Below are 27088 nucleotides of genomic sequence, written 5' to 3' on the forward strand. Positions count from 1 at the left end.
CGGTGCAAAACGAAGGTGTGGGGGCAGCACCTACCTGCCCAGCTGCCCAGAGTCCTGGGGGGAGCAGGCAGCTCCCTGCAGCGACAGAGCTCAGCACCCGGCACCCAGCACCCAGCACGGGACCCACTGCCCAGCCGTGCCGCCTGCCTTGGGGCAGAAGCTGATGACAATTAGCTGCTTGCACTGCTCCTTCAGCTGCTCCTTGGGCAGCCCCCAGGGTGGGGGTCTGCTGCAGGGTTCTGGGGTGCTCTTGCCCCCTGGTCCAACCCCGTTTTCCTCGGGGGAGGCTGGGGTGGAAGCAAAGAGGCTGGGGCTGCCCCCCTCCAAGTACAAGGGTATTTATTTCATCGGTACAAGAGAGAGACAGCACCTTCTGTGTGTTGGGCTCTTCCCGGTTACTGGTTTGTACATTCAGAGAGCTGCGGCCGGCTCGAGGAAGGGGAGCGGGTCCCGCTCAGCCCCCCCCAGCGCCGGGGGGGCGGCTGCTGGCGGAGGGGACCCCCCCTCTGCCCTTGTGCCCATGGGCGCCCGAGCCCCGGGGCCCCGTACGAGCGTGTCTTGAGTGCTGAGGTTGGCTGTGTGCTCCTCCATGCAGTCTGTGCGGGGCAGTGCTCCCCGCTTCCTTCCTCCCTGCCCTCCTCCTCCTCCTCCTCCCCTGCCCGCGGGGGGGGCCAGGACCCCCGGCCCTCATTTCCTCGTGTGCAGCGTGTCCTGGAACTTGGTGCTGGTGTAGCGAAGGTGGAAACCCTTCTTGTTGATGGTGTCGTCCGAGTGGAAGCGGATCATCACCGAATCTCCGGCTGAGTAGACCTCCTCCGGGGGCTGCTGGGGTGAGGGAGAGGGGTGCTCAGAACCATGAGCATCCCCAGGATGGGGCAGGATTCACAACGGGGAGGGTGCAAAACCATTGCACCCCCATGTACCACCCCAAATATCCCCCCAGGGATTTCTCTGCACTGCTCTGGCTTGGCTCAGCTTCACCCATTGCCCCTGCAGCCTCACATCTCTGCTCCCCCCCAGCCCACCCCATCGTTCCCCCCACCCCCAGCTCACCCCGGACCCGCAGAAGCGACCGAGGCGCGGGGCTGTCCCATCGTAGCCGTCGAAGAGCTCCATGTAGTCGTAGCCGCAGTCGGCTTCTTCCTCGATCTCGAAGGTCTGGAAGATGAGCTCCACGCCGTAGCCCTCCTCGGCCATGATCACCCACTCGCAGTCCGAGCCCCCCGGGTAGTTGTTATCCCCAAATTGTGCGTGTGAATACAAGTCCTTGGTCTTCACCTCAGCACGGACCTGGCCCCCGCACACTGGGGGAGAAGCCAACAGCGGCGGGGGGTGGGGTGGGTGGTTTAGGAGGGTCCGCGGTCTCCCCCCGCCCCAGCACCAGGTTTCCCCAGCCCCACGGTGGTACCTGTGGTGTGGGTAGCTTCGAAACCCTTCTTCTGGACGGAGTTATCGGAGACAAACTTGAGGAACATCTTGTTGCCCGAGGAGACGAGGGGCTCAGGCTCTTTGGCTCCACAGAAGCGGCCGAGCGCTGGGGCTTTGGCATCCTTGCCGTCGTAGATCTCCAGGTGGTCGTAGGCGCATTCCTGCTGCGCTTCCACGTCCAGCTCCGAGAAGGTCTGCGGAGGCGATGGCCGAGCCGCTGGCACCCAGGGGGCTCGCTGGACGGGACCCCCTGGTGCTGCCCACCCCCCTGGGACCCCCTCCATCCCTACCAGCTTGATGCGGTGCCCGGGCGTGGTGCTGATGGCCCAGGTGCACTCCTTCTTGCTGGGGTATTTATCAGGCCAGTTGGGGCTGGTGATGGTCCCCGAGATGGATGTCACCTTATGGTCGCAGCCGGCTGCGGGGACAACGATGGGGTCGTGGGTGCATGGGAAGGGGGGTCCTGCTTGGGGACAGGGAGGGGGTCTGGGGTGCAGACCCACCTTCCTTGCAGTCGTGCTTGTTGTCGTGCAGCACAAAGCCGCTGCGGCACTGGCACTCGTAGCTGCCGAAGGAGTTGAGGCACTCATGCTGGCAGCCCCCGTTGTTCTTGGAGCACTCATCCTTGTCTGCCGAGAGAGCAGAGGGACCGCGGCTGAGCGGGGTGGGAGGGCGCAGCCGCCACCATCCCGGCACGGCACAGCCCTGCCCGCTGCGTGCCGGTCCCCAGCCCCACGCCGCTGCCCTCCGGGGAGCAACCAGCCAAGCAAGCGCCTACGGCCAGCAGCAAGCAGATCCACCGTCCCTCCTTGCCCGAGCCCGGGCAGCCCCCACGGGTGGGTGGGATGGGTCCTCCTCTCCATGGGCTCACCCACGGGCACAACCATTACCTGCTTAGGGTACGGATGGGGAAGGCAGAAAAACACACAGTGACAACCAAAGATGCACAAGAAAGACCAGGACGCGGGTGTCCCTCTTTACTCATCGATAGGGAAATGTCACAGACACGGTAAAAATCGGGAAAAAAAAGAACCACAAGGTCAGCTGGTCAATGACAAAAACAACGGGGATGGGGGTAAAACCAAAAAAAAAAAAAATTTTTCCAAAAAAAATTAAAAATAAGGCCAACAACCAGTTCTGTCAAGCAAGGGGGTGCCGGGGCTGGCGGCACGGCTCGGCTCGGCCCCGGTGTGCTCCCCACGGCACCCGGGACCGCGGCGTTCCTGAGAAAGATGGAGAGGACGGGATGGCTCAGGAGGGGCCCCGCGGCCGCTTCTGCAGGCGAAACTTCAGGCCGGGTGGGCGAGATTTCGGGGGCTGCAGCTGCTGCTTCTTCTCTGCAAAGAGAGAGGGAGAAAGGCGGGGAGCGATGGGGGAGTGGGGGGCGGTGGGGGGCAGTGGGGGCGGCGGGCATGCAGAGCGGCAGCCGGGGAAGCAAGGCAGCGGAGGGGACCCCCGCGAGCCCCTCGTGCAGCTGGGGCTCAGCGGCGAGCGGCTCTGTGGGGAGGAAGAGGAGGAGGAGGAGGCGGCAGTATGGTTGGCCCTGGGAGGATGAGGATGGGCTTCGGGTGGGTTCCTGGGGGTGGCCGGGCTGGGGGAGGCACGGGAACGGCAGCGGAGGGGTTCGGGCTCGCCCGGAGCAAGGTGCCCCCCTGGGCTGGCCCGTACTTACCTCCCGGTGCCCACCACCTGCCTGAGGTCCCTATGGCCGGCGTCTCAGGGCTCACCAGCCCCCCCCCCCCCCCCCCCGAGCCCCCGCTTTGGGGCCAGGGTGGGATGCTCCATGGCCCATCGCCCCTCCTTACTCCCCCTCCCCATGGGGCGATGGTTTGGGGAGTGGGCAGCGGCAGGGGGGGGAAGCCAGCAGCAAGCGGGCACCAGCCACCCCAGCATCCCTCTCCGAACTCATAGCGATGCTGGAGAAGAGCATCCCTCCTGGAGCCAGCAGCAGCAGCGAGGGGGGGTCCTGCCCCAGCCCCCCAGCCCCTCGGGGCAGCCCCAAGCCCCGCGGCCGCCTCTCAACCGGAGGCTGTAACCTGACGTCTCCTAGGTCTGAGAGAGGAAGCGAGGCGGAAAGGCTCGTTTGGGGATGGGAAGGGGCTTCGGATGGGCCGGGTGGGCTCAGAGCAGCTCCAGCACCGGGGGAGCGAGCGCGGCATCACCCCGCCGGCAGGACGGAGGGAGCCTGGGCGGGTGAGACAAGAGCGGAGAGAGTTGGCAGAGGAAAGAAGCCCACCGGGTCGGTGTCTTTAGCAATCCTTTATTCTAACCAGCTTGCTCGCTGCGACCTGGCATTGCCGTGCGCTCACCGTTATCCCGGCGTGCATCCGATGGCTCCGGGCTGCTCACCGCCCCGCAGCCCCCACCTGCACCTATCACCCCGCTATGGACCCCCGTGCACCAGGACTCGGTGGAGACCGGGGGGACGTACCTGGGTGCCGACACCGTGGTGGATTCCCGGGCGAACGCATCCTTACACGCAAGCCAATGGGGAGCCGGCTGCTGCCTCCCATCGCCCCGGCCCGCGAAGAGGAGGAGGAGGAGGAGGAAGAGGAAGGGGCCACATCTTCATCGGGGGAAAACGGGTGCCCGGGCGGCCAGGCTGCCCGTGGCACCGAGGGGCAGGGCTCGGTGGCTGTCCGGGGAAGGGGCACAGAGACCCTCCGCGGCTAAAAAGGAGCCGCACGGGAGATGCTTTGCCCAGGACCGGCCGGGAGAGACCCCTTGGGGGGGACCGGAGGAGGGACCCTGGTGTAGCCGAGTCCTCCAGCGTGGTCCTGCTGCCAGGAAAGCCCGAGACCTGAACGGGGAGAGGCAGAGAGGGGGTTTGGTGGTCCAGGATAGGGGCAGCCCCCATGGGACCACCAGACATCCCACTGAGAGAAGAAAGGCAAAGGGGAGAGGGAAGGAGCCCGAAGCGTGGTGAGGGGATACTCACCCGGCTGCCCCCTGGTCCCGCTGCCACTCGGCCGCTGGGCTTTCCCGAGGTCTCGCTTTGCTGGAGGGTGCCAGCTCCCGACGGCTGGGCCCCGCTGGGCCACCTTACTTGCCTTGGTTTTAATTAAAAAAATAAAGCAAAGACACTCTACCCCCGGCCCGCGGGTCTCTGCCCCTCTGGCCAGTGGCCGGGCTGCCTTGGGGAACCCCGAGGACTCCTGGGGGTGCCGGGTTCCGCCGCTGAGCAGCCACGCTTGCCCCTCAAAAATGGCCTCGACGGGGCCAAAAAGCAGCAGAAGGTGCAAGGCATCGGTGGTCCGACCCAGCCCAGCCCAGGAGGTGCTGTCGGTTGCTCATGGCCGGGCTGACGTCCAGGGCATCGCACCGTGCCGAGCGGGACGCTCTCTTGCAGGAGGGTCCCACGGCAGCCCCCCAGCCTGGGGACCAGCCCTGGGTGATGCTTGGCCACGGCCAGCGGTGCGTTTCGCTCCGTGTCCCCATCCCTACCCAACCCAAGACCCAGCCGAAGGTGACACCATCTCCTGGCGGGGTGGCCCAGGAGATGCGAGAGGACCAGCGAACAGACAGGGAGAGGCAGGTAATGGTTTTCGGGAGGAGGGACCACTCCAGAGACCTGAGACGTGGTGGTGGCCGGGTGCCGCTATCCCCCCCCCCGCCGGTGGTGGCCGGGATGCGGAGCATCCTGCCCAGGAAGCAGAAGAAGCCCGTGGCCGTGCAGCGTAGCGGGGTGTAGCAGCGCAGCAGGCAGCAGAGCGGGGCATTGCCGCCCTCCCCACGGCAGTGCTGCCCGAGGGGTGCAGTGCCCGGCCCACGGTGGGGCTGGGGGGACAGAGAGCTGCTCCCCCCTGGCCAGCGCTGGCCCCTCCAGGGCTAAGCGCATCCCAGTCCCCAGCGCATCCCCCCTGCCCCTGCAGATGCAGCTGGAGCCCAGCACCCACCGGTCATTTGGGGACCCCCCAGGAGCACCCCAGCATCTGAAGTAGAACCCAATTGCTCTCCAAAAGAGGGGAAAAGCCCCAAAAGGCAGCAAAACGTGCTGCCAGCCAGGCTGCCAGAGGCTCGGAGGGGTTCAGACCCCGCAGGGCAACGACCCAGGGATCACCCTGCCACCGGGCGGGGACCGGGGGCTGCACCCCCTGGTGCGGGCAAGGACAGGCGTTAGCGGTGGTTTGGGGGCGCAGGGAGGGTCAGCTCAGTGAGGGAGGGCAGGGGACGCCCGTGCCAGGGCCGGGCGGCTCTACCTGAGAAGAAATGGGCTTTGAAGCCCTTTTTGGAGACGGTGTTGTCGGACTTGAACTCGATCCTCATGTTGTTGTACTGGGAGGTGATGACGTCCGGCTTCTCGGCGCCGCAGAACTTGCCGTGCAGCTTGGAGTCGGCAGTCAGCCCGCTGCGCACCTCCACGAAGTCGTATTTGCAGACCTGCGGGATGCAAGGGCCGGGGGACACGGGGCTGGCGGCACGGCCGTGCCACCCCGCGAGCCACCAGCAGCATCGGGGGGCGCGCACGGCGGAGAGGGGCTGCTCCCCGGCTGACTCACGTCATTGCCCTCAGTCTCAAAGAAGTCAAACTGCAGGGAGATGCGGTACTGGGTGGGGGCCACCAATTGCCAGATGCAGTTCTTGTTGGGGGGGTACTCCTTGGGCCACCCCGGGCTGGTGATGGAGCCGTTGAGCTTGGTGAGGAACCCTCCGCAGGCGGCTGCAGGGCGGGAGGCACCCAGCATCCATCACGTCCCGGGGGGTCCCTGGGATTAGGGATGCTGCCTGGGGTGGGGGTGGGGGGTGGGGGGTGGCAGGGGGATGCTCACCCTCGCAGCGGCGTTTGTCAGAGGCCAGCTCGTAGCCGGGGTCGCAGGCGCACTTGTAGCTGCCCAGGGTGTTGACGCAGCGCTGCTCGCAGCCGCCGTTATTGGGACGCGAGCACTCATCCACCTCTGGGCAGGGACAAGGGGGCTGAGCGGGCAGGCAGGGCTGCTGCCCCCTCCCCCCCCGGCCCCCGCTGCCCCCCCGGCGCATCTCCTACCTTTGAAGAAGTTGACGGCGAAGCCCGCCTTGTTGATGGAGCCGTCGGAGACGAATTTCATCCAGAGCTTGTTGGAGGTGCTCTTGATGTCGTCCGGTTTGTCGTAGCCGCAGTAGCGCCCGATGAGGCTGCTCGACTCGCCACTGCCGTCCCGGATCTCCAGGTAGTCGTAGGCGCAGCTATCGTGCCTCTCGATCTGGCAGGCAGGGGGACACCGTCTTGGCCCAGCACCCCCAAACTCTGCCCAGCCCCTTCCCTTATGCCCACGCTCTCAGACCCACGCACCCACCAGCCCAGGGAGCCAGCCTGCTGCATGGGGAAACTGAGGCACAGAGGCGGTTGGGGAGAGACGTGGGTAGCCGGGCAGCAGCAGCCCCACGCCTGTCCCGTGGGGTGTGTTGGGTCGGGGGGGTGATGCTGGGGAGATTTTCCCTTCCCACCCCAGGGAAGTGGGGGGACTGGTGCGGTGGGGGGAGGGGATGGTCGCCCACCTCAAAGGACTGGAAGGTCAAGCCCACGTGGAAGCCCTCGGAGACGGTGATCTTCCAGACGCACACCTTGCTGGGCCGGTAGTCATCGGGGTAGTTGGGGGACTGGATGTGCCCATTGTCCTTCTTCACGTCCCCCCCACAGATGGCTGGAAAAGGGAGAAGAAGCTGCTTGAGCCCCCCTTGCCCCACCGCCGGCCCCGTTGCCCCCTCCCTGCCCGCCCCTACCTTCGTAGACGGCAAAGAAGCCTTTGCCCACCCAGTTGCTGCTGCTGCGAAACTCAACCCAGAGGCGGCTGTCAGTGGAGATGATGGGCTCGGGCAGCTTGTTCCCGCAGAACCTGCCTGGGGATGAAGGTGTGCTGGGCTGCCGCTGGCTGGGCACCCTCCTCTTCCTCGCCACCACATCCCAGTCCCCCCCAGCACCCCTTGCCAGCATCCTAAAGGGAAAGCGCTGCTTCTCCCCCCGCTCCCCTCCGGCTTGTCTGGCTGTTTCACAGAACGTGGTTATTTCAGAGTGCGGGGTCAGCTGGGATTTGGGGAACGTCCACCTCAAGGGGACGGGATGAGATACTGGCATCTCCCTGGGGAGAGACGTGCTGGCCAACTGGGGTTTTCACCAGTTTCACTGGTGTGGGCGAGCAAACCGGGAGCCCCTTTCACCCTCAGAACCCCTCCGGGGCCAGCTCCCCCCGCCCCAGGGCTTTGGCACACGACAGTCGGGCAGGGATACAGGCGGAGGGGAGCCCCTCACCCCGCTGCCTGCACCCGGAGCATCCCCGCAGGGCAGAGGTGAGGGCAGCGGGCAGGCAGCGGGGCAGGCAGTGCCGGCCGGCCAGGCTAACAGCTCCCGGTTGGTTACCTCGCAGCGTGGCCTTTCTCCAGAACCCGTCTCTCACCTCCACGTAGTCGTACCAGCACAGCCGGCTTCGGTAGAGGTCCAGGGTGGTGAAGTTCAGGATGATCTAAGGTTGCGGAGGAAGAAAAACGTGGGGTGAGCCCCCTCCCCGCGCCCTGCGGGGTCTCCGTCTGCCAAAGTGCAGTGCTGGGTGCCAGCGGTCCAGATGGCCCCTGGACCCACTCTGCGGCGATGCCCGGCAGCATCCTGGACCGCGGTGAGGCAGCGGGATACTGGGGTTAGGGGCACTCCAAAGAAAGGATGGGAGATGGGGCAGGGAGGGAGAGGAGGAGGGCCGGGAGGAGGTGGGGTGCCTCGGCGCTGCGCCAGCAGCTGGTACCTTCTCTCCGGGGGTGACGGAGATCCTCCAGACGCAGTGCATGTGGGCAGAGTATCCGTTGGGGAACTCAGGGGAGGAGAAGTTGCCCTGGCTGTCCTGGAGTGTCTCCCCGCAGGCTGCAAAGGGGGGGAAAGCAGGGGTCAGACCCCCGGGAAGCCCCCGGCATTGGGATAGGCAGCGTCGGGTTTGGACCAGCCGCTTCGCCCTTTCGCCACCCACATCCTCATCCCCTAGGACCGCTCTGCCAAAAAGCCCCATCGCCGCCCCGCTGCAGCAACCCCCAAAAGCCCCAAACCTCACTGGCGTGGCCGGCGATGCCCCCAGCTCCCCAGCATCCCTTTGCAAACACTGTGCCCCCCTCCCAGCCGCCGACCCCCAGGGGCAGGATCCATCCCATGGCCCCCCTGTGCCCTGCCACGCCGCGGGGGCCCGGCTCGCCGCCTGGGCTCTGGGCAGGTTTACGCAGCCGTGGCTGGATCCGACCCAGCGCTGCCATCTGGAAGCCACATGACGCCGCGGCCACGGCACACGGCGCTTCGCTCCGGCTGTCGCGGGGCCAAGGCAGCCGCCCCCCACCTCCCGCTCGGGGGGCCGCGAGATGAAAGGTGAAATGTTAAAAAACAGGCAGCTTGAAACCTGGGCTCGTTGCCTTTTTTCCCTCCTGGCTTTACAGTGGAAACAAAGGGAAAGGAAAGCCAGAGTTGCAGAGGGGCTTTTTGCTTTTGGGCTTCTTTTTTCGGGCTTTCTTTTTTTTTTTTTGCCCCTCTCCGAGCTAATCGCTTTTCCTGCTTGTGCTCACAGTCCTGCTCCCCTGCAGCCCTTGAACGCGGCACGGCCGGCTGCTGGGGCCCCTCACAAAGGCGTCCCTCTTCCAGGCTGCTAATTAGTTGCTGGAATTAAGCAGGAGTGTGTGGGAGCCAAACTCCTTGCAGATGTTGCCGGTACAGTCCCGGAGCCCACGCCTGCAGCCGAGGGACTCCGTGCCAGTCTCCCCAGTGCCCAGGGCAATGCTGTTCCACATGAGCCATGGTCCGCAGCACCGTTCAAGGTGCCAAAATGTGCACCGGCCATGCCCACCATCCCTCGGCCTTGGGATGGGTGCGGTGGGACCGTACTGTCCCATCCCACAGGTAACAGCCCTGCATAACGCCCGGCCCTGCCTCATCCAAAACCTTCTGGCTATTGGGGTGGGTCAGAGGATGCTCTTGGGGGATGGTCTCTAAGGATGCTTTGCTCTCGGAAGACGCTCTGTTGTCAGAGGATGCTCTCAGGGGATGCTCTGCTCTTGGAGGATGCTCTTTGGGGGATGCTCTAGGGGGGATGCTCTTTTCTTGGAGGAGCGGGAGGAGAGGGCAGCTGAGGATGCCCTTGGTCATGGGGGCAGAGCCCCGTGGCTCACCGAGGTCTTGCATTTGGCTTCTGCTCACAAACACCCCAGAAAAGTGCCACGGATGGAGAAAGGCAACTTTTGTGGTCCTTGCAGGGGGTCTGATGGTGAGGAAGACCCCAAAGAGCATTGTTCCATTGGAAACAGGAGCTGCATCCAGGGTGATGCTTTCCTTGTCAATTCTTGGGGTGAAAGCGGAGTCATTCCCCGGGAGGCACGGCCTCGTGCACGCTGACCCCAGGCTGATCAGCCTGGTGGCCGCTGCAGCCCCCCCAGCAGTGACAGACCACCCCGGCCCGGGGCCTGGCAGAGCCGTCCCGGTGGCACTCACCCGGGCAGCGGTAGAGCTTGCGGGCCTGGGCGATGTCCCCTTTGCTCAGACGCGTCCGCTGGCCGATGGCAGGTCGGACCCCATTCACGTCGTACTTGGGCAGGATGGTGTCCAGGAAGATGCCCCTAGGGCGAGAGCAGGCAGAGGCTGAGCAGCGGCTGGGAAGCACCGGGTTGTGGCTGCTCCCTGAAGGATGCTAAAAACAGCCTGGCTAATTAAGGCCTGCAGGCCGGTGAGTCAGCGGGGACGTGTCCCTGCCAGAGGTGACCGCGGGGACAGCATCCACCCTGCCCTGCAAAGGGATTCCATGGGGCTTCATCCTGCCCGGCATGCTGTGGCACGGTGCTGCTGGAGACGGGAGCCTTGCACCACAGGCATTAACTCCATGCAAGCTGCTAACCTGCCACCGTCCCTCGGGGCTTGGGACCCTGTGCCACCTTCCCTTGGGGCTGGGGACCCTGTGTCACCATCCCTTGGGGATGGGGTCCCTGTGCCACCATCTCTTGGGGCTGGGGACCCCACACTACTGTTACTTGGGGCTGGGAACCCTGTGCCACCTTCCTTCAGGACTGGGAACCCTGTGCCACCTTCCTTCAGGGATGGGGACCCTGTGCCACCTTACTTCAGGGCTGGGGACCCTGTGACACCTTCCTTCAGGGCTGGGGACCCTGTGACACCGTCCCTTGGGGCTTGGGACCCCATGCCACCATCCCTTGGGGCTGGGAACCCTGTGCCACCATCCCTCAGGGATGGGGACCCTGTGCCACCTTCCTTCGGGGTTGGGGACCCTGTGCCACCATCCCTTGGGGCTGGGGACCCCACACCACTGTCACTCAGGGCTGGGGACCCTGTGCCACCGTTCCTTGGGGCTGGGGACCCCATGCCACTGTCCCTCGGGGCTGGGGACCCTGTGCCACCTTCCTTCGGGGTTGGGGACCCTGTGCCACCATCCCTTGGAGCTGGGGACCCCGTCCACAGTCACCAGCGCTGCAGGGAGGACGGGGACGTGCGGGCGAGCCACCCCAGCCACATACCTGGAGAAGGTGTTCCTGGCGTAGTGCATGATGCTGTCGAAATCATACGTCTCACCCAGCGACTCCACCTCCTCCGGCTCCATCTTCAAGAAGTTGTACTCCTGCCCTGCGGAGGCAGGAGGGAAGGGGACACCGTCAGAGGGGACCCCGGCTTTGGCAGCGCCCCATGGCAGGGAGGAGGAGGAGGAGGAGGGAGGCTGGTCCTTACCTGGCTGGATGTTCTCCCGGATGATGGAGACATGGTCGTCCCGGTCGGGGCGTGTGTGCTCGTGCCAAAACCCGATGACGTGGCCCAGCTCATGCACCACGATGCCGAATTTGTCACAGTTTTTGCCGATGGAGATGGCCTGGGGTCCCCCTCCTCGGCGGCCCACATAGGAACAGCACCTGGGGGGGAGATGGGGGGCACCAGGTGGATCAGTGGGATACCCCTGGGCCGTGGCCATCTCGGCGCTTCCCGGGTAAAGACATGACTGAGGGTGGGAGCATGAGCCCCCCTGGTCCCGTGCGGTGTGGACGCATCCCTGCTGCCTCAGCCGGCTGGAAGCTTCAGCAGCGCTGCCCACGCAGCGAGCTCCATGCCTCCAACCCCAGCTCTGCCTGGAAACTGGGAGAGCTCGGCTCCTGCCCCCAGGCTGCCTAGCAGGGCACGGCACAGCGTGGCACGGCTGCGGGCAGCCCCGGCATCCCAGGATGCTGCTGCCACGGGTGTCCATCCTGCACCCAGGATGGCCTCTTGCCCGTGCCCAGCTGCTCGGCTGGTCCGTGCCGGATCCAGGCTCAGGGTCCGCGCCCGTGCCGGGGCACAGGCCGGCACCCCCCGCCGCCATGCACAGCCTGTTCCAGGGGAAAGCCTCCTCCTAACCACCATCTGCTTGGCTGGGGCTGTGCCCTGACGCGTGAAGACGCTGAGCTCTTCCAAACCCCTGTTTCCTTTGGCATCAGCCCCGCTGCAAGCCCGGGCTGGTGCCGCGCCACCGACCTCAGCCCCCAGCCCGGGGTGACGACTGCCACAGCTCCCAGAGCTCCTGTGCCCCTGCCACCCGCAGGGACCAGACCCCAGGGACGGGTCCCCCTTCGCACCCCAGCCCTCCACGAACCCCAGTGGCTTGAGGGCCAGCCGGTTAGCACCACGCACGCGCCGACACGGGTGTTTTGGTGCCAAGGCACGGCAGCCAGACATGCTAATTACTGCTCCCACGAGCTGCCACGCTCCCTCCTTGCAAAAGCCATGGGACAGGGTGGTCCCGGTGCCTGGGACCCCCCCTCCAACATACCCACAGGGCCGGTAAGTGAAGACGATGTAGCTGTCCTCGTCGTTGCGCTCCAGGAAGGTGACGCAGGTGTGCTTCTCCCAGTGCCGCATCGCCTGCCGGAAGATGGCTCGCTGGCTGCCTGCAGGAGGGGGCGGCGGGGGCCATCAGCCGGCGTGGGGAAACTGAGGCACGCCGGGGATGGAGCATCCCCCCCCGGCTCGCCTGCACTCACCGCTGAAGTTGCCGCTGATCACGTAGGGGATGACCCCGTCTGGCCACACTCGCTCCGGCCGGGATGTGGCAGCACGGCGGCTGCGTGCCCGCTGCTGGCCCCGGCTGCGCCGTTGGTGGCCCGGCCGCCGGCTGGCACTGGTGGCATTGCTGCCTGTGGGGGTGGTGGGGGGTGAGCGCAGGCAGCCCCCGGGGATGGAGGTGGTTGGGAGGGCTGGGGCTGCGGTGGTACCTGAGGAGTTGGTGGGCAGGTACGTGATGGTGTGGCGTGCCAGGTCCACCACCCGGTCCACCTGGAAGAGCTTCAGATCCTCCTCATCCAGGGCGATGTCTCCCAGGAAGGCAGCTGGGGAGGCGGCGGGGAGGAGGTGTAACACCCCACGCCTACGCCGGGGGACCCCAAACCCCACCAGGGCTGGGGTTCCCAGGCCCAGCCCTTCCGCAAGCTGCTGAACAGGAAGGCAAGCCCTTCCTCCTCCTCCTCCTCCTCCCTCTTTCCTTCAGCTGGGGGCTGGGAGGGAAGCGAGCGTGGTGCCAGCCGGGCTCCCCCACTCCCCAGCCCGCCACCGTGTCGGCTCTCCCAGCAGCTGGAGCCAGCCCCACGCTGACATCTGGTTTGCATAAAGCCCGGTCCATCACTTTTTAGGGTTTCTGTTATTATTTGTGTTGCAAAAGTGATTTTTTTCTTCCTTTCCCTGCCCACCACCCCACCCCCACCCCCCCTGCTTTGTAAAACCCAACACTGGGCTCGGGACCCCCCTCCTGCCCCCCAGCCCGGTGTGAGCTCCAGCAGCCCCAGGATGCTCCGATGACCTCCAAGTCATCTGCCACCACGAAGCGAAGCCGTATGGCCCGGGAAGCTCCGGCTGCGCCCAGCACCCACAGGAACGGAGCCAGCCGAGGGGCGTCCGTCTGTCCGTCCATCTGCCGGGGCCAGGAGCCCCTCCAGCACCGCTCTGCCAAAGCTCCCGCGGGGCCGGGGCAGCAGAGATGCTTCAGCGTCACAGGGCTGGAGGACATAACGCTGCACAGCCCTTCCTCCTCCTCCTCCTCTTCCTCCCACCCTGCTCTCTGCCCTCCCGCTCGCCACTGCTTCGCTGTGAGTCAACGCTGCAGGACGCGGCTCCCGGCTTCGGCACTTGGCCGGCGCTGAGCCCCGGGGACCCGGCTTTTGCGGAAACGCCGCGGCTTGAGCACGAGGGCTGGCTGAGGTCATGGCGTGCCACCGCGCCAGCACCGGCACAGAGGCTCTGGATGTGGCTGCTGTGGGGTGGAGCTGGGTTTCTCACCCGGGTTTGTGGGTAGATGGGGCCAATGGGTGGTCCTGGGCACCCCCTGCCCTCGCCAGCCCATGGGGAAGGGCAGGGAATCGGCAGCAGTGGGGAGCGGGGTGGCTGGACCAGCGCAGGGGTTGATGGAGAGCGGTGCCAAGTTCGTGCTCCAAGCAATTAGCAAGTGGATCCCAAAAGAGCCACTAATTATGAAAACAAGATGGGACAATTAGGATAACCCTGACAGGTCCAAAACAACCAACACGGGGGGGCCAGAGGAACAGCCTGGGCACCCCGGTGCGGCCGGACCCTGCGCCTCTGCACAGCACCGAGCCCAAACCCTGCTCTGGCAGCAGCGTGGAGTGCTTTGGGGTGAAAAAAGCCACGTTTTGGGTCTGTCCCCAGCACCGGCGGGGCAGTGGGTGCATCCCAGCAGAAGCAGCTCTGGGGTGGAGAGCAGACCTGCGGCAGAGCCAAGGGAAGAGCAAACAAGCTGGGGCCGGCACCTCCCCTGGCACCGACCTGCCGCTGGCACGGCCAGGCTGCAATTTGAGGGCAGAGAAGAGGCAGGATCTGGCCCTGGCCTCCCTGCACCCTCCCCGGGGCAGGCAGGGAGAGACGTGTCCGAACGGGCAGCGTGGGGGAGGACCAGGGCCGGGAAGAAGGACGAGCATCCCGTGCCAAGAGCTGCATGGAAAGACAAGGGAAAGTAAGCTCGCTTACAGCAGAGCAAGCGCCGGCAGAGCCAAGTGATATAGAAACCATATGTGAGGGATTTGGGATACGTGAGAGAGCCGGGCAGGCGAGCATGGGGACGTGGGGCTGGTTTCCCAAGCAGTGCAAGGCAGCTCGACTCCCCAAAAAATCCCTGGCCTGGGGGGGAAGGAAGCTTGCTGTTCCCGGAGGGAACACTGGAGACGTGGGGTAGTGGCGAGGGGGTGTCCTGGCAGCGATCCCCGTTAAGGACACGTTGGGGACAAGCCCAAAGCGTTGGACTGAGAAACTTCCACGTTGGTTTGGGCTCCGGCCGCCTCCTCCTCCCACTCACTCCCCATGCAACCTGGCCCCGGCAACATGCAGAGTGGTTTGGGGGGTCTCTGCTCGCCAAAATCCCCCAGCCGCTGCTAACCTCCTCAAGGGGCTTTGCCAGAGACGCTGCCATGCTGCTGCCACTTGTCCCTTCCACTGTGTGCCGCAGCAGCTCACCAAGTGAGCATCCTCCCTCCGAGGTGGAGGGGACCCCCTGCAAGTGAAGGGGACCCCCTGCAAGTGGGGGGCTGATGGGGTGAAAGCGCTGTGCGGGGGGCAGGAGGGGTCCCAGGCCTGTGGGTGGTGAGGAGCTGGTGGGGGGCTTGGCAGAGCACAGGTCAGAGCAGGGGAGAGACATACGGCAGAGCCAGGCTGGGCTGCAGCGGGGAGGTGCCAGCCCGACTTGGAAGCAGACAGCACCCACCGAGGCACCGCAGCTCTTGGCACCCATGCCCTGCAGCACACACCCTCACCCTGCCGCGGCACGGTGCCGCTCGGGTGCCCAAGAGAGCCCAGGGCTCCCCAGCCATACCCATTGTGGACCCAGTGCCCTGAGCTTTTCCCAGCCCGGGAGGCCGTGGGCTGTGCCGCCATCCTGCCCTCTGCTCAGCCCAGCGCTGGCCCTGCAGGCACTGGGGGCAAGGTCCAAGCCGTGACGGAGCCAGCGGGGAGGATGCAGTGCCAGCGGGGCAGACGTGATGCCAGCAGGATGCGGTGCCAGCAGGCACCGGCTTCAAGGGCAGGCACTGCCATGGGGGCACAATGACCCCAGCGTCATCCCCATCGGCCAGGGTGGAACGGGGACAGAAATAGGGAAGGGGAGAGGGGGAGCATCCAGGCTCTGGCCATGCACATCGCTCCCACCACCCAGAAAACAACCAGCTGTTTGGGACCTGCTGCTGAGACTCCCACCGAGCTCTTCCTCACCCTGAAGCCAGGAGATAACTCAGCGCTCCGCTGTTGTTTGACTTTTTGTGCTATGTGTTTTCTTTTGGGTTCTTGGAACGGTGACGTAACCCCCGGGGCTGAAGCTCTAGACAAACAAGGTTTTTCATTCGGACCGGGGCCAACCCCTGCAGCACCCTGTGCCGATGCTACAGGCATCTCCTGCCCGCGCTGTCCCTGCAGGGTCCCTCTGTCCCTACTGCCACAGCACGCCAGGGATGCAGGAGCTACTCAGCATCCTTGATACGCATGGGCAGTGGAGAGGGGTACCCATGGGCCTGACCTCTCTGGCATCACCAGGAGTCTGGAATGAGCCTGACATCGCATTCCACCAAGGTTGGGAACCATATTGCACGACAAAAAAAAAAAAAAAAAAGCGGGAAGAGACTGGGGCGTGAACACAATGTTCTGGTGAGCAGGCAAAAGCAAACAGAGCGGTGGGGAAGGCTTGGCAGGGGACGGCAGCAGATAGGACAGGATCATGTTCCAGGTCAGTCTGGGGCAAAGAAGCCCCGGTGCGTGGCACTGGCTGGGAAGGACCCTCATACCTGTGTGACTCCCACCGCCCTCAAAGCAGCACTGGGCAGGATGGGCTCCGGCAGGACAACCAGCATCCCCTGCCTGGGAGCAAAGGCTCAGCCCAGCCTTCTCTCACTGGCTTAGCAGCTCCAGCCCAGCCACTGCGAGTCCTCGTGTGACGCCGAGCCACGAGCATCGCTCCTGGTGCGAGGCTGGAGCAGAGGGGAGGGTTTGGAGTGTGTGAGAAGGCAGGGAGAGAGCTGCTCTGCCCCAGCCGGGGACGGCGGCATTGCGGGGTGGGATGGAGGAGAGAGGTTTAATAGGTAGATCCCAGCCTCAGCCACTGCCGGGTCATAAAGCTGTGGAGTCACTGGGGCAGCATCCCACTGGCTCAGCAGAGCCGTTAAATATGTGAGGAATGCTCCTTGCGCCGCCCCCTCGCCCCCGCACGCCAGCCCAGCTGCAGCTCACGGCAAAACACACCAGGGCCATGGCGAAAGGAGCGGGCACCCTGGGCTGGGGGTCCCCCCTGGCCTCGTGGGTCTGCCCTGCCCGGAGAGCCCCGGGGTGGAGGCGTGGGTGCGAAGGCGGAGGGATGCAGAGCATCCCAGGGGCTGTGGGAGCAGGGGAGCAGCCCCCGGCTCCCGCTGCCTCCTGCCGAGGTCCCTGCTGGGTGCCAGGCGTCCCCCTGCTCCCCACAGCCTGCCAGCAGCTGGGAGAGACCCCACGGATGGGATGGAGGCATGCAGTGGGGGCAGCCGGACCTTCTCCTCTCCCCCAGCAGCGACACAGCCCCTCTCCTGGTGCCCCTCGCCGGCAGCCGGAGAGAGGGAGCCGCCAGCCTGTAAACGCCGGGGCGAGGAATATTTGCTTTCCCAGAGCACCTTCCGACGAGTGCAGCAGGCACAAAGCAGGAATTCAAGCCTTGGCAGTCAGGCTGGGAGCCAGGCCAGATCACAAGCACCTTTGCAACCAGTGGGGAAACTGAGGCACTGGGGGATAGAGCCGCTCGGCATCAAGGGGCAGCCCCCCTGGAGAGCCAGTCCTGGCACAGAGCTCTGGACCAGTTTTGTCCCTGCAGGCAGGCGGGACCCCCTGCCTGCTGTGTCCTCACCGGCGCATCCTTATCCCAGCCAGTGCCTTTGTGAGACCTGGTGCTGTACCAGCACCCAGCACCCTCCTGCCGGCAGCCCGGCTGTCCTCTCCCCAGGGTGTGGGCAGAAAGAGCATCCCAGCAGCCGGGGAAGGCAGAAATGCTGAAGAACGGTGTCCAAGGCGGAGGGATGATCTCTCTCCCTAGTTCCCCTCCTGCATTCATCTGCGGTGCAAGGCGCATCCCGCCCGGACGCAGCATTCCCTGGGCATCCGTGGCCAAACTCCCTCCGCAGCCCTGGGTATCGGCGTGTGGGCTCTGAGCCCTTTGCCCACTCTGTGCTGCACAGCATCACGTAAAGTAAGCACCGTGGGAGCCTGGCTTCTAAACACACAGCCCGCGGCAGCAAACTGCTTCCAGCTAAGGAGTGTCCGGGGGCAGGAGGGATGGTTTGGTCACTCCAGGGAAGGATTTTCCTTCTGCTCCTCTCCCATGACAGCAAAAAGAGGAGAAGGCCTCAGGATGCCAAACCTAAGGCATGTCAAAGCCCCCGGGATGGAGCCAGGAGCTCTGTGGAGCCGTGTGCGGGGAGCAGGCTCTCCCTGCCTCCCCTCCAAAGCCAGGGCGCTGAGCAAAACACAGCCCGGGCCAGCAGCACCGGTCACTTGTGAAAGGGAGAGCTGCTGGAAAGGAAAATATTTGCAAATTGCTCTGCCAAGGGGAGCGGAGGGGCAGGGGGGGGCGCTTGTTGTTGCATTCCCCTGCAAGGAGGGGAGCCCAGCGGCAGCGTGGCGAGAGCAGGGACCGGAGCCCATCGGTGATGGGAACGCGCCCCGACACCTGGCTCGGTGCATGTGGGGGTAACGCCGGCTCCCACAGCATGGGGCGGCCACGCCAGCAGGGCTGGCCCTGGCAGCGTCACTGTGCCCGTCCCTGCTGCCCAGCACCGGCTCTGCCACCGGACACCAGCTCCCAAGGGCTCCCAGACCTGTGTGCATCTGTCCCAGGGCTCTGGTGGCAAACACATGCTCCGTTGCACTTTTATTGCTCAATCCTGTCCCCACCAGGCCCACCCCAGGCACCGGTTAACTCTTTCCAAAGTTTGCTCGCAACTCCCTGGCCGCGCTGCTTAAGGGGCATATTCTCATTGCCTTTTGCACGTGTCTGGAGGGGGGGCTTGCCATGCAACCCCCCCCAGGTAGATGGGACAGGGGTGACCGACAGCCCTCGGCCAGGTTGTAAGCAGGACACCCGCTCTCCGCAGCTCAGCGGGATGCAGCAGGACACTGGCTTCTCTCCCTGCCACGATGCCAGAAGCCTCCGGGAAGCCCCAGCAAAGCCACGGGCAACCAAGAGGGCACGTTCTCACCCAGAAAACACCCCTGTGGCACAGCCAAGATAAAAAATTTAGGGAAAACTGCCCATGAGCCATGCTCCCTCCTTTCCCTGTATCCCTCCAGGCTGCTTTGTTCTCCCTGGGTCCGGCCGCAGCTCCCCAAGGCCGCCCCATCCCACTGGCCATGTGTTTCCCAGCCCCAGCACGGCGGCGGCGGCGGATAAAGCCTCAGGAAATGCTGTCTCCCCCCTTGCCACGACCCGCCGGCGTGAATCAGCAGCCGGAGTGTTTCCCAGGAGCCGGGAGCAGGGGGGGCAGCAAGGGCAGGCGGGCGACCGAGCCCCCCGGCTTCGCCATCGCACACCCGGCCCCCGCCGGAGCATGCCGCCGCGCCAAACGGGTGATTACACAAAGATAAAGCAGATCCCGGGATCAGGCTGAGATTTCCAAGGTCTCTGTGCCATCCCGAGCCCTGAACCGCAGGCCTCCCGCCGGCCCCGGCTCCGCGGGTGGATTTTTACCCTGCATGAATAAGTGACATATAACGGCTGGAAAATATTTTTGGGCAGCTTGACAAGTGTGACTGCAACCAGTAGCCTCCGCTGACTACGCCTGGAAAGTGTAATCTAGGTGAAACCCAGGCAGCCGGAGCCAGAGCGCTCCAGGCACGGCTGGGAAGCTCGTATGGCTGGGGAGGGGGGCTCAGGCCCCCAGCCCCGTCCATCCACGTGCTGCACCTCTGCCCACGGCTCTGCCACCGCCCCGTGGGCAGGAGATGCTGAGCCTCCCCATGAACAGCACGGGAGAGCAGATTCCCCCTAAGCACCCATCTCGGGGGGCTGCGTGAGCCCCTGCCAAGCTGCGCACCACCACGCTCCCCTCCCCACAAGCAGGGTGACAGCACGGCTGTGGGCGGCAGAAGCATGCCAGCCCCCCAGTTTAGCCAGGGACCCCCAGACGTGGCCATGGAGCTGCACATGGGGAGTGAGGCGGGCTGCATCCCTGCGGCCAAATTGCTCAGCAGCCCCCCCGGGACCCCTGGGATGAGCCAAGAGCAAACCCTGGGGCTGGACGTGTTTGGTCAGTGCTGGTGCAGGCTCGGCAAACACAGCGAGCCCCGGCTGAGCTGCAACTCCAGCACGGCTGGGGTGGCGGGAGCAATGCCGACTGCCTTTCCCAGCCGGAGATGCGACCAGGATCCGACCCGCCGGCTGCTCTCTGCATCGCTGGGCACCGAGACCTGGATATCCTGCTGACCGGGTGAAGGGAAACTGGGGCCGCGGCTAATTCCTCCCTCCCGCTGCCCGGGGGTTGGTCCAAGGGCCGGATCTCCCAGCGGTCCCGTTTTGGCATCCCTGGAAGAGACGCGGCGGCACGGGCAGCTCTTCCCTGCCCGTGGTGGGGATGGCCCGCTGGCACCGCTGCAGGCGGGTGGCATCACCGGGGCGGCCACCGAGCTGCGGGCAGCCATCGGGTGGCCTCAGGATACCTCTGGCACGAGTTGTGCCAAGGAACCCAAATTCCTCTCCCGGTGCTTCCCCTCCCAGTAGCCCTGTTGGGAGCTGCGGTGATGGCGAGGCCTCGGTGCTCAGAGGTTTCCAGCTCAAAGCCTGGGGAAGGGGGGATTCATCACCCCAAAACAAAACCAAGCCCATGCATGGGTCAGGGGGTGTCGCGGGGGGCTCTGGCTGCTGGACCCCACCATCCTGGCCTTATGGAGCCCAACCCAGGGTAAATCCCCGGTTCAGGCGGTGCGTGGCAGGGCTGGATCCCCCCCCCCCCCCCCCGGGCCCCCAGGGAAGAGCTGCTGTAATTAAATTAGTCACATAAGGATCTCGTAAAGGCAGGCGGGGTGGGGGGAGCAGCCGCTTCGCTGCCCCGGGAGGCGATGGGGGTTTTGGGGTGCAGAGGAGCAGGGAGGGGGGGGCAGCCCTGGGCCACCGGCAAAGGCAGCCTTAATTAGCTGGGTTCATCAGCGGACGAAGCCCTGTCTGTGCCGTGCAGGGGATGAAGTGGGAGCGCGGCGGAGGCTCCAGGCGGCTCTTCCCGGACAGTTTTGCAAGCCTAGCTGTTTCAGCCCGGGAGGGCAGGAAGGGAAGGATTTTTGGCCAGAAAAAGCCCTCATGGAGACAGACTTATATCAACAGCCACCTTCCAGTGCAGACAATGCCATTAAAGAGAAACGTGATCCTCCAGCCAGGACCCGCCAGACCCCTGCCCTCGCCTCCGTGCGCAGCCCTGCCTGTCCCTCCCGTGCCTCAGTTTCCCCCCTCCCCAAATCCTTCCACCGCGCTCTGGGAGACTGGGGCTGTCCCCCCACCCCGCGGCACCCAGCCTGCTCCCAGCCCTCCCAGAATCTGAAGGACAGCTCGGCAGCCCCCCGACCCAGCACAGAGGGACCCCAGCCCCTGGCAAACACCCGCCCGGGGCTGAGCCTGGCCCGGGACGGCTGCAGCCCGGGGTGGGGGGTGGCGAGCTGGCCCTCGCTGGGCTTTGGGAGCGGGGAAAGCCAGGGGGCACGGGGCGCTGGGGTGTGCTGGGGTGGGCTAAGGGGGGGCTGCCCGCTGCCTTTGACAGCTGTCGGTGCGGCCAAGGCTGGGGAGAGAAAGCGGGGCGCCTGGCCAGCCCCCCCCCCCCCCGCTCCCCCCCCCTAAGTACAACCAGATGCAGCCCCGAGCGGGGCCGGCTGTGCCCCCACCCCACCCCGGGCAGCGGGGAGCCCCCGGCCCCGGGGCCAGCACGAAGTTTCCCCGTGCAAAGCCCCGAAGTGCGGGGCACACTCACACTCACTCACACTCACTCACACTCACACCAGCACCCCCGCGCTCCCCTTTGTCTGCCCGGCCGCCCCCCGGCGCGCATCCCCCGGGTCCTACCGGCTTTGCAGGGGTCCTTGTAGTCCAGGGGCTCCGCGTCCTCCTCCTCCTCCTCCTCCAGCACGTAGGAGTAGTCGGGGAAGTGCATGGCCCGGGCCAGGAGCAGGCAGAGCAGCAGCCCGCAGCTCCGCAGCCCGGCCATGGCTCCGCGGGCAGCGGGCGGAGGAGGGGGGGCAGGGGGGGGCGGCTTTTTTCCCCCCCCTCTCTTCCCTTCTTTCCTTCCCTTCTCCGCTCCCTTTTTTTTTTTTTTCCCCTCCTCTCTCTCCCCCTTCTTTTTTTTTTTTCCCCTTGTTTTTTTTTTTTTTCTTGGTTGTTTTTTTTTTTTTTTTTTTTTTAGGGAAATGAGATCTGGCGGGGGCGGGTTCAAGCGCGGAGCTCGGCCCCTGCAGCCCCGGGCGCAGGGCTGGGAGCGGGGCCAGCGCCGGGGGGGCGGGGGGGGCCGCGTTGCTGCCGGGGTCCCGGCCCGCAGCCCCCCCCCAGCCACCGACCCGCAGCCCCCGGTCCCGCTCCTGCACCCCTTGGTCCCGGTCGTGCCCCCCCCCGTCCCGTCCCGTATCGTCCCGTCCCGATCCTGCCCTCCCCGGGCTCATCCTGCGTCTCCCAGCACCATTCCTGACCCCCCCCGGTCCCATTCCGTGTCCCCCAGCACCGATCCTGCCCTCCCAGATCCCATCCAGTGTCCCCCAGCACCGATTCTGACCCCCCAGGTCCCATTCTGCATCCCCCAACACCGATCCTGACCCCCAGGTTCCATCCTGTGTCCCCCAGCACCAATTCTGCCCTCCCAGATCCCATTCTGCATCCCCCAACACCGATCCTGACCCCCAGGTTCCATCCTGTGTACCCCAGCACCAATTCTGCCCTCCCAGGTCCCATCCAGTGTCCCCCAGCACTGATCCTGACCCCTCAGTCCCTCCCCGTATCCCACAGCACCGATTCTGACCCCCCAGGTCTCATTCTGCATCCCCCAACACTGATCCTGACCCCATCCTGTGTCCCCCAGCACCAATTCTGACCCCCCAGGTCCCATCCCGTATCCCCCAACACTGATCCTGACCCCCAGGTTCCATCCTGTGTCCCCCAGCACCAATTCTGCCCTCCCAGGTCCCATCCCGTATCCCCCAACACTGATCCTGACCCCCAGGTTCCATCCTGTGTCCCCCAGCACCAATTCTGCCTTCCCAGGTCCCATCCCGTATCCCCCAACACCGATCCTGACCCCCAGGTTCCATCCTGTGTCCCCCAGCACCAATTCTGCCCTCCCAGGTCCCATCCAGTGTCCCCCAGCACTGATCCTGACCCCTCAGTCCCATCCCGTATCCCTCAGCACCAATCCTGACCTCCCCAGGCCCATCCCATATTCCCCTGTACCAATCATGCTCCCCCCCCCCCCCCGTTTCATCCTGCATCCCGCAGCACTGATCCTGCCCATCCTCCGATCCTGTCCCGTATCCCCCAGTCTTGGTCCTGATCCCCCCAGCCCACAACCCCCGGTCCTGCACCCTGCAACCTCTACTCTGGCACCCCATGGCCCCCACCCTGCACCCCCCATGCCCATCCCGCAGCCCCCAGCCTCTCCCCTGCAGACCCTCACCCCATATCCCCTGGTCCTGGACCCCCCGTCCCGCACCCTTCCCAAACAGCAGTGAGCTCCGGGCTCCGGAGCCGGCACTGAGAAGCTGCCTGCACCCCGCAAACCCCCAGGGAAGCACCCCAAAAGCCTGAGGCCTGATGGGGGGGCTCAGCCCGGCCAGGAGCCCCCCACCCTGTGGGGGCGTGGGTCTGGTGCTCTGCTGGGAGGGACCCCAGCACTAAAGGCAGCCTTACACCCAGAGGCACCCAGCCTGGCGGGTCACGGGCCTGCCCAGAGCAGGATGAGCACCCCAGGGAGGGCAGGATGAGCACCCCAGGAGCTGGGTGAGCAACCCAGGAGCTGGGTGAGCACCCCAGGAGCAGGATGAGCACCCCAGGGAGTGCAGGGGAGCACCCCAGGAGCAGGATGAGCACTCCAGGAGCAGGATGAGCACCCCAGGAGTGAGGCGAGCACCCCAGGAGCAGGATGAGCACCCCAGGACCTGGGTGAGCACTCCAGGAGCAGGATGAGCACCCCAGGAGCAGGATGAGCACCCCAGGGAGGGCAGGTGAGCACCCCAGGAGCAGGATGAGCACCCCAGGAGCAGGATGAGCACCCCAGAAGCAGGTTGAGCACCCCAGGGAGGGCAGGCGAGCACCCCAGGAGCAGGATGAGCACCCCAGAAGCAGGTTGAGCACCCCAGGAGTGAGGCGAGCACCCCAGGAGCAGGATGAGCACCCCAGGGAGTGCAGGGGACCACCCCAGGAGCAGGATGAGCACCCCAGAAGCAGGTTGAGCACCCCAGGAGTGAGGCGAGCACCCCAGGAGCAGGATGAGCACCCCAGGAGCAGGATGAGCACTCCAGGAGCAGGATGAGCACCCCAGGAGCAGGTTGAGCACCCCAGGGAGGGCAGGTGAGCACCCCAGGAGCAGGATGAGCACCCCAGGGAGGGCAGGTGAGCACTCAGGAGCAGGATGAGCACCCCAGAAGCAGGTTGAGCACCACAGGGAGGGCAGGTGAGCACCCCAGGAGCAGGATGAGCACTGCAGGAGCAGGTTGAGCACCACAGGGAGGGCAGGTGAGCACCGCAGGAGCAGGATGAGCACCCCAGGAGCAGGTTGAGCACCGCAGGGAGGGCAGGTGAGCACTCCAGGGGCAGGATGAGCACCCCAGGGAGGGCAGGTGAGCACTCAGGAGCAGGATGAGCACCCCAGAAGCAGGTTGAGCACCCCAGGAGTGAGGCGAGCACCCCAGGAGCAGGATGAGCACCCCAGGAGCAGGATGAGCACTCCAGGAGCAGGATGAGCACCCCAGGAGCAGGTTGAGCACCCCAGGGAGGGCAGGTGAGCACCCCAGGAGCAGGATGAGCACCCCAGAAGCAGGTTGAGCACCCCAGGGAGGGCAGGTGAGCACCCCAGGAGCAGGATGAGCACCCCAGGAGCAGGTTGAGCACCGCAGGGAGGGCAGGTGAGCACTCCAGGGGCAGGATGAGCACCCCAGGGAGGGCAGGTGAGCACTCAGGAGCAGGATGAGCACCCCAGAAGCAGGTTGAGCACCCCAGGAGTGAGGCGAGCACCCCAGGAGCAGGATGAGCACCCCAGGACCTGGGTGAGCACTCCAGGAGCAGGATGAGCACCCCAGGAGCAGGATGAGCACCCCAGGGAGGGCAGGTGAGCACCCCAGGAGCAGGATGAACACCCCAGAAGCAGGTTGAGCACCCCAGGGAGGGCAGGTGAGCACCCCAGGAGCAGGATGAGCACCCCAGGAGCAGGTTGAGCACCCCAGGAGTGAGGCGAGCACCCCAGGAGCAGGATGAGCACCCCAGGACCTGGGTGAGCACTCCAGGAGCAGGATGAGCACCCCAGGAGCAGGATGAGCACCCCAGGGAGGGCAGGTGAGCACCCCAGGAGCAGGATGAGCACCCCAGGGAGGGCAGGTGAGCACTCAGGAGCAGGATGAACACCCCAGAAGCAGGTTGAGCACCACAGGGAGGGCAGGTGAGCACCCCAGGAGCAGGATGAGCACTGCAGGAGCAGGTTGAGCACCGCAGGGAGGGCAGGTGAGCACTCCAGGGGCAGGATGAGCACCTCGCGAGTGGGATGAGCACCACAGGGTGACCAAACGGTGTCTGGACACCAAGGCCTGGGAGAGGCAGCTGGCAGCCCTCCCTGGGCCTCATGGCCGCGTGTGCAAGCAGTGTGCACGCATGTGCACATGTGTGTTCGCGTGTGCACACATGTGCGTCGAGGTCTGTGGGTGACACCTGCCGTCAAAGCCCTGCCACTTCAGCAGAGCCCGTCACGCCCAGGTCCCCACGGCCCCCCAGGCCCCCACAGCCCCACAGCACCTGGGCACCCAGGGGGGCAGCAGGGGCCATGCCTGGGGGGTGATGGGCACAGGGCAGGACATGCCCACGGTGCTCCCCGCAGTGCCCTCTGGCAGCCCCCCCCCCCCGGGGTGCTGCTGGGGGGGCTCAGGATGGCTGCATCCCCCCTAACTCGGGATATGGGTTCCCCCAGCCTGGGGAGGGAAATGGGGTCCAGCCCCCCACTCGCTCCAAGTTCAGCCTTGCTTTGCCCATGGGGGGGCCCTTCTGCCTTGCCCCCTTGTCCCCCCCAGTGTCCCTTGTCCCCTTGCAGCATCCCTCCTGCACATCCCAGCCTGGGAAGCAGGGGTGAGGGGCTGAGTAGGGGGGGGGGGGGTGTCCCCCAGTTCCTGGCTCATCGTCCCACGCAGCTCTTGCTGCTCCTGGACAAACAATCCTACAATATTTTCATAACTTTCACTAACTTTAGGGGATTTTTTTAATTTTTCAAAGTGTTCAGTGTTAGTGCACACAATTACTGCCTCGGGGACACGCTGGATGCACACAGGCATCCAGCCTCCGCTCCCCCGCCCCTGCCCACTAACCCCCCCTCAAAATCCCCTTTCCCTTTTGCTTTCAGAGACCTCCCGCATGCAGGGCCTGACTCTTCCCAGCCGGCACACGGATTTCCCAGCCGGGAAATCTCCTTTTCGCCTTATCTCAGGCCATAATTTTCCTCCGCCAGCAGCAGATCATCTCAGGATGTGTTTTGTTTGTTAACCCGGCATTGCAAAACCTACATCCAGCAAACCTTTCCCCTTCCAACAAATAAATAAACTCCTGAAAACTGCTCTTGCTCTGCTTCCCCACACCATCCGCAGCCCACACGTTGCTCGGGGCAGCCCGGGGATGGGAACGTGGGGAGCAACTGGCTCATTCACCTCCAACCTCTCCCTGGTCTCTCGAGAAAACAAACAGAACCCCCATGAAAAACAAGCCAGGCTTGGAAACACTTTCTGTTTCCATCCCTCCGCTTTGCTTAGGCTGGGAAGGATGTTTGAGGGTTGAGTCCCCGGATGATGTAAATCCATTATGTCAGGATCTGGCCGCTGGTTTCCACCCTGATGTTGCCCCTTGCTCATGGAGTGCTCTGGGGTCCTGGGGTGCTCGGTCAAGGTTTTTCCCCGCTTTACTCCCCGCCCCAGCCTGGGTTTCCCATGCTGGTACTCGCTCCCTGGGACCCGGCTCCCTTGCCTACGAGGTTTGCCAAGCACCACAGTCTCCCTGCACCATCGATGGTCTCCTGCCCCATGAGCTCCTTGCACATTCCCAGTGGGTGGTGGGTGGCCGTGGGGTGCCGTGTCCCGTGTCCCACAGCGGCCAACTGCCTACTCCGGCAGGGCCAGCCCCATGGAGCCCAGGAGCTGCTTCCCTGGCTGCAAGGCAGCTTCCCCTGACGTGTTGGACATATGATGTTTTCCTGAGCCCTGGAATAAATAAGCCCCCGAACGCACGTCTTCCCACGCAGGCAGCCAGCTCCTGCAGCCCGTCAGCTGCACCGTCCAGTGCTGCCCATCCCTGTGTCCCGTGGATCCCCCGTACCAGCAAAGGCAAGAAGAGGTAAGGGGGGTTCCTCTGTCCCCACGCAGTCGCTGAGGGGTTGTGGTGATGCCATGGGTTTGGCTCCTACCGCGGTCTTCGGTCCCTCACTTCGCTAATCCCCAAAGGGCTCCGGGCTCCAGCCGCCTCTCCCTCTTGCCGTG

At 65.1% G+C, this 27088-nt stretch overlaps 1 protein-coding gene across 9 annotated transcripts; it reads right to left on the reverse strand.

Annotated features, from left to right (window-relative positions):
• Positions 1–322: 322 nt before the first annotated feature.
• BMP1 (bone morphogenetic protein 1) lies at positions 323–21664 on the reverse strand. Of its 9 annotated transcripts, none has more exons than XM_037371717.1 (20): positions 21447–21661; positions 12610–12723; positions 12379–12531; positions 12168–12285; positions 11099–11277; positions 10891–10996; positions 9857–9981; positions 8139–8254; positions 7763–7865; positions 7129–7245; positions 6904–7049; positions 6413–6608; positions 6198–6323; positions 5928–6088; positions 5628–5808; positions 1932–2057; positions 1719–1846; positions 1409–1622; positions 1054–1304; positions 323–822 (listed from the first exon to the last, which is right to left on the reverse strand). In XM_037371717.1, exons 1-20 carry the CDS (start codon positions 21586–21588, stop codon positions 688–690), a joined length of 2937 nt encoding a protein of 978 aa, XP_037227614.1. In that variant the 5' UTR covers positions 21589–21661; the 3' UTR covers positions 323–687. The 9 variants fall into 9 exon arrangements, 6 of the variants coding, with proteins under 6 accessions (XP_037227614.1, XP_037227613.1, XP_037227612.1 ...); XM_037371716.1 differs by having other exon boundaries at positions 323–825; XM_037371715.1 differs by having other exon boundaries at positions 12379–12723; positions 21447–21662.
• Positions 21665–27088: the final 5424 nt, after the last annotated feature.

This window comes from Falco rusticolus, chromosome 20 (genome assembly GCF_015220075.1).
Source record: "Falco rusticolus isolate bFalRus1 chromosome 20, bFalRus1.pri, whole genome shotgun sequence".
NCBI classification, from domain to species: domain Eukaryota; kingdom Metazoa; phylum Chordata; class Aves; order Falconiformes; family Falconidae; genus Falco; species Falco rusticolus.